The sequence below is a fragment of the Heliconius melpomene genome, chromosome 10 (assembly GCF_056956725.1).
Source record: "Heliconius melpomene rosina isolate 202511_hmr_F chromosome 10, ASM5695672v1, whole genome shotgun sequence".
In the NCBI taxonomy this organism is placed as follows: Eukaryota; Metazoa; Arthropoda; class Insecta; order Lepidoptera; family Nymphalidae; genus Heliconius; species Heliconius melpomene.
This window is the reverse complement of record NC_140398.1, coordinates 5830498-5848337: the sequence shown is the minus strand read 5'-3', so window position 1 is coordinate 5848337 and position 17840 is coordinate 5830498. Positions and strand designations below refer to the sequence as shown.

The following is a 17840-nucleotide window of genomic DNA, read 5'->3' as shown; positions in this document are numbered from 1 at the left end:
AAGCTATAATGATACCATACTTAGTAATTTCGTAACATGAACATTATATAAAATCTAATTTGAAGCGTATATAATGGGGCTTAGTTGATTTTTCGAGACGAATCAGCCAAATTATAGTGGTGTTTTAGAAATCTAGCATTAAGTAAATATGTACTTATTTTGTAGGAAAAACATAATCACCAATTAACTTTAATAACCGTTGTTATGACAGTAATTTCAAATTCAATTCCAATGAATGTGTGGAGTATGTATTATGTATAAATTATTCATTCCTCCGAGAGAGAATCGAACTCACAACTGTTACCTTTATTTGCTGTGCCACTGTGCTACGATGGCCCAGATATTTTTCTCTTTTTTTAATAATTTCCTTTCACACTAAAGTCCTGCAATGTTTACAGTCTGTAACTACAAGTTACATAACCATTACACGTCCATTAGTAATTCGCAACAAAAACAAAACAACCTTAATGCTCTTTACATAAGACGCAGGTACTTTTACCGGAACTAAGCTAACTGAATGTATGGAAGTAGTGTTGACAGAAAAATTATTTACATATAAATAATTATTTTTGTATTTATTTGCGAGTATATTTTTTTAGACGCAGTTTTGCTTGCCCTTTATATTATAGCTAAAGTTTTTCATTAAAGTCATTCTTAGTTGAAAATTTATTCTTAGATGAAAATTCATTTTTAGTTGAAAATTCAATTCAATAAAGGTCTTCGTAGCGCAAGGACACAATTGTAAATATAAATGCGACGAGTGTGAGTTCGCTTCCTTTTGTATTGATGTTTTGATTAATGTTGTATGTTTTCATTTAGTGCCGGTTTTTCGGTTGAAATTACGCGGCAAATTTCGTACTAAATCTCTAAAAAATATGTATCTCGTATCTTTGGATTGCTTCAAGGGACGGTAGCAGCAGTACTTTCTACCTAATTTTAAAGACATTACGTGTTAAGTGGTGGAACTAAGCGACGTGAACAAAAATTATAACAAAAATATTTTTTCTGCTAACCGTACACAGCGGTTGTAGAGTACCTAACAATTGTAGATTTGATCTGAATCAGGAAGATAAACAATTGAAGTGCCTGTCTGTACGTTTGTATAGAAAATTATTATCTATATATATTATCTAAATGAATGAAAGGAAACAAGGCATTATAAAATGTAAAAATATTAAATGTTTTCTTACAAAAAAGTAAATTACTTTCTTTCTCAAGAATTTTCGTTATTAACGTGGACATGCGTTTAAGCGTGGTAATTATGGATGAATTGGAATGAAATAAAGTTAGCAGGGTAGGCAGAGAAATCTAGTGTTAAAACACTCCATTCGCCACTTTTTGCCAAATTCTGGAGGCATTGCGTGTTGAGTGGCGGTACCCAACGTCGCTCTTTGCCTCGACACCAGAGCAAAGAATTGAAAATATAAATGTAAATAAATATTTAGTTTCTTCGAGTGGGGATCGAACCCACAACAGTCGCGTTACTGTCACAACCTTGTGCTACTGCGCCACGTAAAGTAAATTATGAAATAATTATAATCTGTTTGTTGTACACTAAAGTATAAATACAATTACTGATGTTTGGGAAAACGGTAATAGAATAAAACAAAAATCACATTAAAAATAAGTTTATTTACACATATTGACTTAAAAATTAGAAGTGAGCAGTCTGTCTGTCTATGTCATAGAGATCCGCCAATATCTCCTCAACTTTTGTACCGATTTTCTTTGCGATCTGAAATAATAATAAGAACATAATTAAAAAATAAGCTTTCTACTAATGTTATAAAACTATAGAGAATCTTTGATTAATCTCAAGAATAACTTGCTTGCTCTAAACGCCATGAAAATTTAGAGTCCCTAAAACCATTTATACAATTGGCATTGAAGAATTTACCCATAGAAAAAGTGCATGCGGCTATTGATAACTGGCCTCAATTGTTAAAAGACTGTATTGAAATCAATGGCCACTACTTCGAATAAGCTTTATATGTGCTAGCTTTATATTAATGTATTAAACGTAACGTACAATAAAAATTATTGTTTTTCCATGTAACAATATTTATGGCAAGGCTTGACTACTTCGGTATATTTAGTGGGGAATGAAGTGTTTTAATTAACATTAAGTTATATTTAACACTAAGTTGGGGGGGTTCTCTTTACCTACCCTGCTATGTTCGGGATAAAAAAAAATAATAATACTCACATCAACTTGATCAGCATTCGACATACAAGTGTACAAAGTGACGAGATCACCGTCCAGTATACCGCGCGCCGCGCCCCCGCCCACTTGGCGACGGGCACATTTGTATGTACTATACAACAAGAATACACGACATAATTAATATTATTAAAACTAAAATAAATAACATAAACAAATTCTGAAACAAAAAATAAAACTATAAGTTAACTTACCGATAAGCCCTAGGATTTAAACCGGCGACATGACAGCAATAATTATTCATAACATTTTGTAACATTAATAAACGTCTATATACTTTTTCTGATACGGGAAAGACATAACCGAGACCGCCATCCAGTGTTGCTGTAAAAAAAAGGTTTTATAATTAAAAATTATATCAGCTTCACGATGTATCCCGCTCAAAGCAGGGTAAGTAGACGGAACCTAGTGTTAAGTCACTGAACACTACATTCTCCATTTTCCACCCAATTCTGGAGGCATTGCGTCCAACGTGGTCGTCGTCGTCGTCGAACTCAACGCCGAGCTTTGCCCCGGAACCAGAGCGAAAAAATTAAAATAAAATTATTTCATAATTAATAGTCGTGTCGTGGCAGGGGCCTATGTTTAGCCTATATGTTAGTTATTCTAATGTATAAGCTATATTAATGTAATGTTTCATATTAATTCCTTTCGTAATTTTCGCTTGAAACTGGAACAAACATCCTTTCTCGCAAATTTTCACATTTATAATATCAGTAGGAAGTTGGATATGATTTTATGTACATATAATAAAGGGAAAAAAATATTTATTTTAAAATCATCTGTTTAGTATCTTATAAAAACTAATATATACTTTAAAAACACGGTAATTTTGACATCACAGACAGACTTGTATTTATTGTATAGATACTAACTAAACATAGTGACGTGTCGCTGTAATTTATTGGAGGGCGGCGCACGCGCAGCTATACGGAACATAGCGTATACTTGCTGTCCCAAATGATAATCACATTTCTTTATTAACCGTTGACCTGGAATTATAAAGAGATTAGATTAATAATATATTTTGAATTCATTCAATTGTGTTCATTTCATTCATTCAATCATTCAGTGATTTATTGTCTTTAATTATTCATTACAGGAAGTTGAATTAAAATTATAATACATGTTGTTCTACATAAATTTAGTGATAAGAAAAGACAGTGTTATCTGATATAACAATATTTGAGAATCACAAGATTGAATCCTCAACAGTCGCGTTCAAAGTATCACGCTTGTGACACCGGGCCACGACTACACGACAGTTATCTCGGTACAATACGATCGATGAATGATGTTTGAAAATATTTTTCCTCCTCATATCCCCTTCCTTCCCCCCTGTACGTACCTCCATAGCTCTCTCTCGCCTGCGGCTGGTACATAAAAAGGGCAAAGTTCCCTTCCGCTTCACTAACAAGGAAACCGAGGCTCGTGTTGTCCACCATGAACTCCATATCGTAGATCTGAAAGGTTTAATTAAACATACATCGGATAATAGTGTAAGCCTGTTTACTCTATTTTTTGTCGATTTTAAAAAATACTTTATTATACAAATATTTAAAGATTGATACAACATGCTACAAGAAAGATGCCCTATGCCTACCCCGCTATATGCGGGATACATCGTGAAGCTGAAAAGACATACCTGGGCAGCTCTGAAATCCCGTGACACAAGTGACAACGTCCTTTGTTTATGTTGATAACGTAATAAAGACACCGATTTGTACACGTCGCCTACTAAAATTAAATTTTTAACTGCTAACATACGATGTACGTATATTTGAGTGTCTATGAACGCCACGCCCACTAATTCGTTATCTTTCAACTGCCATATGTAGATCTGTGGAAAAAAGTTATGGTGGGTTATAGAACTTTACAGTCAAATGTCTGAAAAGTAATAATAAACATAATAATTACATGTAATTTAATATAATATTTCTTTAGTACACATTAAAAAAGTATGAATTTGACAATTTTGTTATTTTGAATAGAATCTGAGTTGAAATTGACGGATGTGGTTCGGCGAATTTCATATAAAATGCAGCAAAAAGTATACATAAATGCTCGTGTCTTTTGATTGCGTTGATTTAGAATCTTGATTTTTCTCTGTGCTCCACGTTACGGTACCATGGAGACCAGAATATTTGGTATTAATTTCAGCTTGATACCTTCATCCGAAGTCGAGATAAGGTCTTGACGGAAGGACACAAAAGTGAAGTTATAAGAGGTCCGTTTTTTTCCTCTTGAGGTACCTTGTAACTTGGTACTTGAAACCCTAAAACCTACAAAAATAAAACAAAACGATTCCAATCTACCTTCTGTCCAACAGCGGATATTAGAAAACCTAGCACTTGAGTAAGAGCTGTAACTGGTCCTTTTTGTTCTTTAGCATATATTTCCTTAAATCTGTTTTTAGTTAAAGGTTGTCCGGGCTCAGGAACTACGTCTATTATATCGTAAATTAATATCTGCAAAAAAAATATATTGTTTATATTTTTTGGTTTCACGCTGTATCCCGCACATAGCAAGGTAGAAATGAAACCTAGTGTTACTTGCCTACTTACCACTGAATTCTCGAGGTATTGCGTGTTGAATCGCGGATGTCAGTACTAAAGTTTACCTCATTACTACAGCGAAGAAATTAAAATATTAGATATTTGACTCCTCATGGAAATCGATCCCACAACGATTATGTGTGTGTAACGATTCCGCGCCACGACGGCCTCAATATATGTTTCTAAATTAAATTAATTAAATATGTTTTTAAAAATAAAACTATTCAAATTATACTTACTCTACCTCTGGAAGTAATATCTTCACCATAATTGTAATTCGTTCCGATCGCTATGTAACCGCGAAGACCGGATCTGTTAAAAAACAGGTAAAGTATAAAAAAATATTAATATGAGTCAGGCTAATGATTATTGACTATATCTGATTATTTTCCTTCTCGAGTAAACAATGCGAAAAAGTTCGGAAAACCTGACTTCAGGTCGATGTCGATTGGTCAACCGTACTGTATTCTATTACTATTACTATATTTTTATTGTGTATGCAAAGAATATTACATTCGTTTGTAACGTAAATTATAACTCCATTAGTTTTTAAATTTTTATAAGAAATATTTTTATATACTTGTGTTGTATTAAAATATAACATAGGTAAGGGTAAGAAATTGGCAAGTATTTATTTAATTTTAAATAGAAACAGTATTCCGTGCTCTTTGTTTCGCATTTCGCACAAACACACAAATTCACATTTTCTTCTAAAAATCTTTACTAAACTCACCTAGTTCCTTCATAAGACAAAGACACGTTCTTCAAACATGTAACATGTTCCCACTCGTCGAACTCTATACGTGTGTTCGGTATCACTTCCCACGAGACCGGCGAGAATAACATTATGGAGAACTTTTCCATTAGAGGATAGGGGAACCTGGGTAAAGATTCAAAAGATATAAGCCTCGTCTGATATGATCGCTATCAAAGAATATTTTACAATTTGTATTTATATCTGTCTTTGCCTTGTGATTAGTGCTTGCAAAATTTTATTTGAATAAATAATATTTTGAATTTGAACTTATCTCTATTATATTATTGTATTCTGTGCTTACTTACCTGTCTCCTTTATTCTCGCTAGATTTCTCTTTGTCTTCCCCATTGAACCTGTAAATGAAGTAATATTTATACTTTATTTATTATACTGTGTCTGTAACACTGTGTCAGTCATAAACATACTACAATAACGTCCTCGATACCGAGCGGAAAATTTTTCAAAATTATGGTATGACCATAAGGTAAGGATTTTTTTTTTCAGTTCTGTGTAAAAGACTAAAACTGAAAATAATAAATCCTCGATTTAGCATAAAATGTGGTTGTATGGGGGCTTTACTAGAGTTCTATATACAGCATGTTTAACACAATATATAGCATGTAGATAAATAAGTAATAATTTTTTCTACCAAATAAAGCATGTTAAAAAAAGAAACAGGTTTTACCTGTAATAAGAAGTAGCCGGTACAGAAACCGAACTGACAAGACAGTAAGTCCTTGATTCAGCGTGAAACGTGACTGCGTGGGGGCTTTCACGCAAGGGCACTTTACGTACCGCCCACGCTGCCTCGTATGAAAGGTGGGTCGGCAGAACTGAGATACGGAGAGAACCCTGAAAATGGGATTTAGGGGTTAAATTATGTTTATATTTGTTGTATACCTAGAAATAAAAAAAATGTAGAAAACTTGGTAAAATTTGTCATTTACTTTGAATTCTAATGACCTTAACGTATCATAAAAACCCTACCCAACCAGAATAACAAATTCGAAACTATAATGTAGTAAAAGTTTAAAGAATAATTTAAATAAAACGTAATTATAAAAAAATAATTTAAATATACTATGGTAAATGTCCAATGAAAAACTCACTTTAGCATTAAAATACAGGAAACCCTGCGGACAATTAGTGTTATTGAATGACGCGAAGGATGACACCGACCCTTCATCCGGGCATAGGGGATGCACTCGTAATTCTCCACGAGCCCCTAAGAAAAGGATATAGGGCGTGTGTCCACAAATGAAGACGCCATTGTAACCTCCTACATTACCTGTAAAAGCACAATAAAATACAAATTCAAGATATTCATTTTTCAAATAGACTTTTGCAAGAACTTTTAAATTGTCTAAGGTTAAGGTTGAGGTCAGTTCCAAGAGATCCAAGAAAAATTAAATATTACCTGTGAAGCCTTATGAACCTCTGGTAACGGGGCAAAACGCATCGTTGCCGCCACTCAACACGCCATGACTTCAGAATTTGGAGGAAAGTGGGGAACGGAAGTGTCATAATGGGAACGGAGTGTCTTAGTACTAGGTTCCCAGGTTCCCTATCCTACTATGTGCGGGATACAGTATGCTTACGCCACGGCGTGAATGAATGAATTAACATGAATTTTCTAATAATATAATTTTTTGAGTTTCACTTCACACTATATCTTACATGTAGCAAAGAAAACTTAGTGTCAAGACACTTTATTCTCCACTTTGCATATACATTGCAACATACGGATCTCACATTTTAGCGTTTAAAAAATAAATTAATAATATACATACCAAAATACCTCATCTGTCGCACCCCCTCTCTGAGATTAGCGGCTTCATAGCTGTCATCGGAAGAAGTGACCACCCCCCCTTTATATCCAAACGGGAAAGACACGAACATGCGGGAAAAACGCAGTTTAAGATTGCCTCGAGGGTATTTGTATGCCTGAAATTAATTATTTAAATATGTTGTTTTATTAAATGTCATAAAGCAAATTTAAAGCAACAGAAAATTAGATAATAGCATTCAACGCAGCTCTTTTGTTATAAAGAGATTCAGTTATCATGTATTTTTTGCAAAAGGACGCTTAATCTAATATACCCTTAATAAATGTGAGTGTGAAGTGTAGAGAAATAAATAAGTACTATAGATCCTTGTTAGTAGGAGATCTATAGAATTTCTGATAAATATTATGCTGTCCCCCGATTGTGAATGTCCCCGTAGCCTGTGTCTACATGCATACCCCCCCCCCCCCCACTCCCACCTGGTATATGACGAGCTGGTCCTCACATCTCATCAGCATCAGCACCCTGGAGCCCTTGTGCCCGAGCCCCACCACGAGCAGCTCGCGCAGGCGCTCCACCGCCGCGTCCCCCGCGCCGTCTCCCATGCCATCCCCCAAGTCGTCCTCCGATTCTGAAGGTATGGGGACCGACTCCAGACTGTCCGCTAGTATCTACAATGATGGCTACTTTATATAATATAATAAGAGAATGTATACAATACATTTATAAAAAGGTATTTACATTTTTTTATCCATACAATTTTTATGACTAACATCAAAAATAATGAAAATGCTACAGTAACTACCAACTAGTTGATCATTATCATTTTAAAGGCAATGTCAATACATTGAAAATTAAAGTCTCGGCTAATTAAATAAAAATATTTTTTAAATTTTGTAGTAATTTGGTTGAACCAAATACTTTATATTGATAATTTCTTTTTGAAGTTTGCCGAAACACAATAGGGAAAAAGTTAAGCCGATTCTGAGATTAGCGTGAACAAATGCACAGACAAACAGACAGGCCGATAAAGGGATACAAATTTTAAGATAAGCGACCCCTGTTGCTTTGCTAAACTAATTTATTATTGGAGGTATTTTTCAACCATCAATGTTCCTGGTGTGTTTAATTTAATAATAATAATAAAAAAAAAGAAACTCACCCGTTCCCCACTAACACATCCTCTAATCAACATGGACAGCCTCATCTCAGGTAGCGAGTACAATTCCAAGTTCCCGTTGTCTCTCACCACGAACAACCACCACGTGGGTCGAGGGTCCGCCTTCCTCCACCACCGGGACACCCTGCGAGAGTTCGACGCTCGAGCAAGAGATTGTTCTGCTAACATTATCTGTGGAAATCATGTATGAATGTGTATATATATAAGTACTCTTTTGAAGAGTGAACGGTAAGAGGCAGGGGGCCTCGTTTGAGCTTTGAGAACACTATCTATGATACTGTGGATTACATCACAGAGGTAAGGCATGTTTATGCGAGTTGATGACAGTAGATGAGGGCACAAAAACACAGAGGTATAAAGCGTGAAGGTACAAAATCTTGTTGTTAGCTTCAAACTCGTGAAACGATATATAAATTTCACAAAATTGAATAAAGCAACAATTTTTTTTTAAATTATTTTTGTGGTTCAATGTAAATTGGGAAATATATTTACTTGGATCTTGGATCATGAAATTGGAACGGAACCCTTGGTGTTCGAGTCCTATTCGCACTTGATTGGTTTTAATCGTATAATAGAAACATAAAACATAGGTATGTATATACATACCTATGTTTTATGTTTCTATGTGTGAGTATATACTCACACTGGCCATAGACGCTGGTGTTTGATCTCCTCCATACAAAAGTTCATCTTCGTCATTCAGCTCGTACACTGTATCGGGCTTGAAACCTTCCGCTTTCACATTTTTACCTTTGGATTTACCTGTGAATTCGCCCTTTACCTAAAAGTTAAATAAAAAGAAATCATTAAGTATTACTCTTTGACCAGATAAATTATCAATTATGTTGTAATAAAGTATTAAAATAAAATAAATAAAATAACTAATTAATTAATCGTGTATATTTAGCATTTTTGGAAACCCAATGTTTCGAACACTTTACAATAGTCCGTGATCACTACCCGATTCTGGTTAGGGTTTCATTTAAAATGTTTAATAATCGCGAAAATCAAATAACTTAGTAAGTATGTCTTTGCTAATTTGTTTACATTGTTTTATTAAAAGTTTTGACTATTATTACACTGACAATCTACGACGTCATTTGTTAATAGAATTGAATTTCACTAATAATACACAACTATATATAAAACCATAAAACATACATACTTGTAAATTCTCATCGGTTGTAGTAAATAGCCCGCTTAAGTCTCTATACGGCACCGCCTTCAATATTGTAGGTCTGTGCGGTACTGCTTGACGGGTGGGAGCTAGCCGGGCCGACTGTCAAATATCAAAACATATATTAAAATTATAATAAAATTTGAGGCCTTCGCAGGGGCAGCTGTGGCGATGTTTCACTTCACACTGTATTTTGGAGGCATTGTGTGTTGAGTGGGGGAACTCAACGCCTTGTAACCAGAGTAAAAATATTAAAAATGAAAATGTTAAATATTTCATTACCTGACTGGGACTCAAACCTGTATCAAATAATCGAATGTAAACCTTTCGCGTTTAAAGTTGCATGACGACTGGCCTTTATTCCCTAAAATATCTCTAAATATCAATAAGTAAGCATACACTAGGATCCCTAGGCCTCAAGTCCCGCAGCGCCAGCACGATGGCGCGGCCGCACGTCGACACCACGCACAGGTAGGGGTCGGCTGTGGACGCAGAACGAGCCGTCCATTCCAAAGTTATTGTTTGTATTTGGGTGCCATCTGAGGAAAGACACATTGTATTAGTTATTTGTATATTATATAGACAAATATTTACTATATTGTAGTGTATAAACACTACTGTGTAATTAGACATTTATAATTGACATTTATAATTAAACACACTAAAAAAAGAGAGCAATACAGACTGAATGTCTGTATTTTTTCACTTTTAAATAGCCCCTAATCCCAAACATAGGTTTATTTATTATAGCTAAACTTGAACTAATAAACCCTACACTTTCTTTTTTATTTAAACTGTTTGAAAAAATAAATCTTAGCGTTATGTTTTATTATATGTATGTACATTATATGTATGTATTTATTATTGAATTGGAAACTAACCCATTATTCATAAAAAAATATAATAAAAACTCACTTCTAATCAACCTTATAGCGTTGGTGGTGACTTGCACCATAAACTTGTTATTTCCCAAATTGCCCGCAAATATGGTGGGAGCGTTCGTCATAAAACCCGAATTGTCCACTTCATTTATTTCTTGACCTGTTTGTAGAATCTGAACAAAATATATATATTATTTTATATATATTATTATCATTCATCATTTCTAAATCGTAACGCCAAATATCAAACATTCAGTTCAACAATAAAAGTTAAACAACTGACTGACTGACTGAAATTATTGACAGTTTCTACAATAAAAGTTAAACAGCACAAAGTAAATTCCATCATATAAACCCACCATACTAGAGTCCTCTTGAGTGAGTATCAAATACGCGTGCGTCCCCTCCATATCTTTATGTGTATTGTGGGTATTTTGCGCATTGTCCGTTTCGCCTATTACCGTCCACATGTCGATGCAACCTAGCATATTATCAAAAACATGTTAAAACAAGTATTTTTTAACATATTTAAAGTGTTATTCCACATTTAGAAAAGAAACATATTTTTTTAGAAAACTCTTCCGAAATATCTACAAAAAAAAACAATAAAACGCTACTAGCTAACTTACCGGGTAAATCAAAAGCTGTAACGAGTTGGGGTCTAACAGACCGCTGTAAGACCGTTAGTGCGCCATTTTTCCCCCTCCCACTGCAGGCTACCAGTTCTAGTGCCAATTCTGGCCTTTTTGCCTCATTATTCTCAGTGTCTGTTAATAATTGTAATTCTCCCATCGATACGTCACCTATTGGACATATGTTTAGGAGCGAATCGCATACCTGGAAATATAAAATAATATCAGCTTCACGTCATATCCCGCATTTAGCAGGATAATTAGAGGGTTAGTGTTAAGACAATTTGGTTTTAGCGTGTTGATTACCAGAACTTAATGTTACACATTATTTTGTTACCAGAGCGAAGACTTATTTATTATTTTATGTAGTCAGTTAACTTGCTAATCAAGAACAGTATAATAATATAGTTTTTACCCACATCGTTATCAAATTAATTTTTATCTCTTAGTATTATTTGACTTAATCAATAAAGTAACTGATATTATAACAGTTAGCAATTAGTATAACAAATCTAGTTAGTTAGTCCCACCTTCATTATTTTTATCTTTACCTACATTAAAATCAACACAATATCAATTCAAAAACAAAGAGTCGGGCCCTCTTACCTCAAAAACGCAACTATATAACCCCAACAAAAAAAAATGCAACTATAGAACCCCACAGTTCTAATTTATCTTAATCATTTATATCTATGATCGTTAGGCAATATTAAAGTATTTACTGTATATTTGTTATTGTTTTTATTCTCAACTTTCCCTACATGTATAAAATCGATATAACCAAAATCACTTCTCTACCTAATATTGTCCTACCTAAATACCTTCGCAAAAAAACAGTCAAAATCCAACTAAATTAAACAAAATCGAAACAGTTAAAATATACTTGCTTTAATAGTATTCGAACCCGCTTACCTCAAAAACGTAACTAGTCAACTGCGTAGATGTCCTTATGTCAGATCCGTACACTTCCAATTCATCTTTATCACTTATATCAATAACGTTTGTAGCAACACAATCGCTTATTGTGTCCATTCTTCTTTTTTTAGACGTCGGTTCTGTTTCTTTCTCTTTATCTTTTTCCTTTTCTTTCTGCGGTTCTTTTTCTTTTTGCGCTTCTTTGTTTTGGTCCTTATCTTTTTATATTTTGTCAATGGAAAAGAATAAAAATTAAATATATAATATTTAATTAATATTTTTTTCCTTACTTTTTAAAGCTTACATATATAATATAACATATTATCAAGACACTCGGTTTATATTGTTCGGAGAGGTTTAGCTTAACGTCGTCTTTTGTTTTAGCTGAGCGGGTAAAAAAATATATTAATGGAATCGAATATACGATCATTGCGTTTACAATCAGACATGATTGTAAACGCAATCAATTAAAAATCAAGATCGAATATTTAATTATTAATTGCGAAGGTATTTTTTTTAGGTTGTATGCAAGCAGAAAGAATCTGGAAACCTTGTGTTAAGACATTCTGTTCTCATAAAGACACTTCCGTCTCCCATTTTCCGCCGAATTGAGTGCGGAACTCAACGCCGCGCTTTGCCTCGATTACCAGAGCGAGGAATTGACACTAGTAAAAATTTATTTACTCGAGTGGCATCGAACCTACTACTTGTCGCCTTTACTTCTGCCCCTGCACCGCGACTGTCCTGGCCTAGGGCTATATTCACTTACCATCCATAGTAAGATCAACCGTGTCCTCCAGCGGCTTGTCCACTGAGAACAACATCCTGTTCTCTCTCTCCGTTACGCGCAGTAATAGAGAGTTACCGAGACGAGAGCCGAGGAACAGGAAATCCTCTTCTATTACACACATCTGTATAAAAAATACTTTAATTTAAAAATATTATTTCACGTTTAGTTTATCTTCACGCTGTACTCCGCATATATCGATGTAGACAGTGGGAACCTAGACGAATACCTAAATTTTCCAAATCAAATTTTCCGCGTGTTGAAAAATTTTTTGATATCTCACATCTCACAATGTTTCAAAACTTTTAATTTTTTGTTTTAATCTAATAAATGAAATTAATTACCGCGACGAGAGCTGAGGAATAAGAAGTCATCTTTTATTACATAACTACGGAAATATTCTTCTATTACATGAGTACTTTTTGTTTTTTTTTGGCTTCACGTTATATCAGACAAACAGAGGGAACCTAATATTAAGACACTCTGCTCCCGCACCGCAGCATTGCACCGCAGCATTGAGTGGAAATCGAACAGTCACACATTTATGAACCGGCGCCACGACAGCCTCAAACGTCTAATCATGATAAAATAAAATAAAAACTCACACAAGAAGTCAACACAGAAGCGGCAGCCCTGTCCAAGTGAAAACTTCTAACACTCCTTACGGAATCCGAGAGCAGAGTCAGCACGTAGAGTTGGCCACCGCGTAGTGCCAGCGTGAACCGCGTCTCACCTAGCGGAGCCACGCGAGCTCCGTCGAGTGTTATACAGACACCCTCTTGAATACCTGGATATGATAATTGATAATTAAAAACCCTCTCAAAAACAAAAAGGGAAAACAAGTGGTAATTTTAAAATAGCTATGTTCAGCACAATTCATAATTTTAAAAATACCATTTAATTAAAAAAAACACTTACGTAAAGGAAAATTTGTAGAATGTGTCGCTACATTATTGAGAGACACTCCATACGGCGGAACTGATTGATTCAAGTATATTAATGAATTCACTGCCATTATAATACATCCACCTGGGAAATTATATTTAAAAAAAATAACTTTACACATTCAACCCATAAATCTACCCCACTGTATACACTAAAAACTATAATTAGTACTTTAATAGTTATTTATATTTTATTTTGAAATTTAAAATGTTTAAAATTTCGGAGATTTTCCTGGTCTCTTCGTCGATCACTTACTTAACATGACCTCATTAATAAAATGCCTATTATCACTTTCACGCTCTATATCGAGATTATAGACGGCGATAGACGGCGGGAACATAGTGTCAAGACACCGTTCCTCGCGCACCACTGAACTTTCTCAAACATTACCTATGGAGTGATAGAAGTCAACGACGAAATTAAAATATTAAATAAATAATTCATCATCCCCTCAGTGACACATATTCAGTGGGAATCGAACACACAACCACGGTAGCCTCAATCTTCATATAAAAACTGATACATCAACTTACCTAAAGGCTTCATAACGGGCACAGCATGTATACAATCAAAGGGCAACCCTCCCGTTGCCCATATCACGGGATGGACACGGGCGCTCATATTGAGAGAGACACCCGCCATAGCGCATGTATCACTGCGTACTGCTGTACGACTGGCGAAAAGAAAGGAAATTTAGGGCCATATTGTGGACAGAAAAATATTTTAGGAAACATCCTATCACATTTACTGTATTAACATTATTATGAATGTATTAATTATTATTAGTTAATATTTTATCCTACAGTTCGTGTGGATGGATGTTTGTTCCTAGAAACTACTGCACAGACATAACTTTACAGTAATATAGGTTTTAGAATGACACAAGTGAAGATGAGTATGAGTAGCCTAGTGTAATATTACATGAAACATTTGAAGTCATTTTGAATCCTTTATAATTAAATCGTTAATAATTCCGTGCTATAGTTCATCTGACACATGCACATGTGGTCTCATATCTACACGTGTGATCTGACACATGTCATGTGACATCCACATGTGTGATGACGGAAAACTACTGACATCAAAGCTTTAACCAAAATCAATGAGTGAACTCGTAATTACTATGATCTTACATTAAATAAAGAAAAATAGCACTCACCCAGCAAAAGTCCTAACAGGCTCATACAAAAGTAACAAAGTGGGTTCATAATATCCATACAAGAACTGTATATCTAGGATATTGTCTATTTTCTCATCTAACTCCTTTAGTACTATTACATAGGACGCTAGAGTTGGTGCTCGATTCATTTGTTGTGTGGGTTGCTACGAAAAAAAAAAAATATTTATTTTCGACTCACGCTGTATCCTGCATATAGCAGGTAGGCAGTAGAAATATAGTGTTAAAACACTCCGTTCCATGCTCATGGCCGAATATTCGAAACATTGCATGTTGAGTGACGGAATTGAATGCTGGCCTTTATCTTGTTACCTAATCTAGAAACTGAAAATATTAAATACTTCATTCCCTATTAAAGTAAAATATAAGAAATATGAAAAATATTTTTAAATTATATTTTTTATGTATATTACCATCATTTTAAGCTTTATTTTTTTTAATCTCAATTGGTAAATGTGCTCTTATATGATGCTATCAACATCATATATGATTTAACTTACATTTTTCTTGCTATCCAAAGGTTTAGATTCCAAAGGGTCACCCTCCTCAGAAGTTATGTCCTTTCTGAATGGCAACACTGCAAGTTTTCTGCCATATAGCAACATTACTGCGCATCTAAACTCTGGGTCTACTCTTATCCATGGAATGTGGGGATGTGTCGTCCAACCACCCTGGAAATATTATAAAAGACTTTTTAAATCAAGAGAAAAAATCAAATTAAATCAGCTTCACGCTGACGCACGGCAGGGCTGGCAGAGGGAACCTAGTATTAGGACACTCCGTTCCCCACTTTTCGCCGGTATCTGGAGACATTGCGTGTTGAGTGATGGAACGCAACGCCGCGCTTTGCCTCGACACCACAACGAAGAAATGAAAATATAAATTTAAATAAAAATTTTATCCTTTTTTTTGAGATTTTGCATTTTTTTGTTAAATTGCATCATATTTTGTCTACTAGAGTGGCTAAATACAAACTAGAAAAAGTATATTAACAAATTACTGTTACTAAAATTACAAACCATTGAAGAACTTAAAAATTAAATAATCATACCTTCATATCATCTTCTTCAAAGTAATGCATACTCAATGTAATCAAATTGTTTGTCTGTATATCATATTGTAATACTGAGAGCTTTGCTTCCTTAAACGACACTAGTAACAGGTCCCGGCCTGCACTTGGGCACTTTACTGACGCTATTGACATCACATTGCCCCATAGAGTGTATGTGGCAAGGCATTCTAATTTCATTTTAGGCGGAATTGGTTGACCAGCTGAAATATATTAACATATATACATATTTTTTAATGCTGTATATTTAATTAGGTGCTACATTTAACTAAATGTTATGTTCCACATTTGGCCTATCTTGACCTAAATATTTAATTTTGGCCTCAATTTCAGTTTACGCACAAGAATATTGTTCTTATCAAGTTTTAAAGTGGCAGTAATTACTTAATACTGAATTTTAGAATTATAAAATTAAAAGCTAAATATTATAACGTAGTTATTTGAGCGCGTCGTCCTAGATTCAATTTCTATTAGGGGATTTAATTATTTTCATTTTGTCGCTCTGGTAACAGGACAAAGCGCTGAGTTTCGCCACTCAAAATGCAATATGAGGAACAGTGTCTCAGCCAACCCTGCTAGATACATCAATAACGTTATTGATGTGTATGTGTATGAAGCTCAAAAAAAAATCTTACCGGCATTGACTTCTTTCGTGTGACCATCGGGAAGTAATCTAAACACTTTGATAATATTCGCGCCGGCGGTCACAAGGCAAACCTCATCATTGTTGAAGAAACAACAACTAATAGCATGCTCTATCCCCGTAGCAGGATGTGTTTGACGACAAATTGAATACATTTTGTTATCAAATGCACTTTAGGTTATATATAAACAGTAACTTAAAACAAAAATTTAAATCAAATTTTATTAATTTATAATATATTCTACAATCACATGATGGTATTTATTACTTTATGTCAATTATTAGTTAGGGTTCATTATAAAACTTAGTACAAATATCAGCTCAGATTTTTATTTATGGCTTTCGTGCAAGCACAAATATTTAATGTCGTCTTTTTGACAGTTATACCATAACAACATCACTTGTCACAGATTATTAAGAGACATTTTATATTTATAAAAGACAGCGCTTGGTGCCGTAGATAAATAATATATTGTTAAAATGTTGCAGACATTAAATTGTTTTTTCTTGTTTGTAATAATATATGGACTATAAATAACAATCATTGACAATATCAGCAAAACTAAGAACCGTTAAAGTCCTGTGCTCATATCAGTAAACATATCTTCATACGATTAGTATGACGAATAGGTACCAAAGATGTCGTAATTGTATATATCAAAGTACTAGTTCAAAATAAACTAGTGTCCAAGTTTTTGCGAAGATATGACATTTTAAAGAAACTCTCTAAATATAAATAGCTCGGTTCTCCATCTTCACCATGCATTGTGACTGTTATGAATCAGAATAGACTTACTATTTTCAACTGGTGTAACTTTAATAATGGGTCTTAACTGACCTCTGATACTTTGTATAATTTTCAGAGTTACTTTTGATTAACTAAATCTTAATTTATAACAAAATAACTTTACCGTTGGTATGTTTTTTTATTAGTCCTTATAAAAACTAAAAAAATTCTTAACATTTCTTAATCATGCTTTTGGAACCCCCTAACATATGGTTGCATAACGCGCACTTGCACGTGGATGCAAGGTATGACCTCTAGAACCTTACGATCACGAGATTCAAAGCACGCAAATTAACGCGTCATATGGACAAGACTCGATCATACAATAAA

The 17840-nt window shown here is 34.3% G+C and overlaps 1 protein-coding gene across 2 annotated transcripts; it reads right to left on the bottom strand.

The window, feature by feature from the left end:
- Positions 1–1612: 1612 nt before the first annotated feature.
- On the bottom strand, positions 1613–17755 carry Cpsf160 (cleavage and polyadenylation specificity factor subunit 1). Of its 2 annotated transcripts, XM_085190800.1 has the most exons (31): positions 16992–17399; positions 16716–16918; positions 16063–16283; positions 15512–15682; positions 14994–15157; positions 14368–14507; positions 13808–13918; positions 13495–13676; positions 12872–13013; positions 12100–12320; positions 11185–11392; positions 10915–11036; positions 10590–10728; positions 10074–10213; positions 9663–9776; positions 9141–9278; positions 8480–8668; positions 7797–7988; positions 7324–7477; positions 6643–6821; positions 6219–6385; positions 5839–5886; positions 5510–5656; positions 5016–5088; positions 4537–4689; positions 3867–4061; positions 3570–3684; positions 3097–3213; positions 2416–2545; positions 2207–2315; positions 1613–1735 (listed from the first exon to the last, which is right to left on the bottom strand). In XM_085190800.1, exons 2-31 carry the CDS (start codon positions 16876–16878, stop codon positions 1655–1657), a joined length of 4425 nt encoding a protein of 1474 aa, XP_085046926.1. In that variant the 5' UTR covers positions 16879–16918; positions 16992–17399; the 3' UTR covers positions 1613–1654. The 2 variants fall into 2 exon arrangements, with proteins under 2 accessions (XP_085046926.1, XP_085046925.1); XM_085190799.1 differs by having other exon boundaries at positions 16716–17755.
- Positions 17756–17840: the final 85 nt, after the last annotated feature.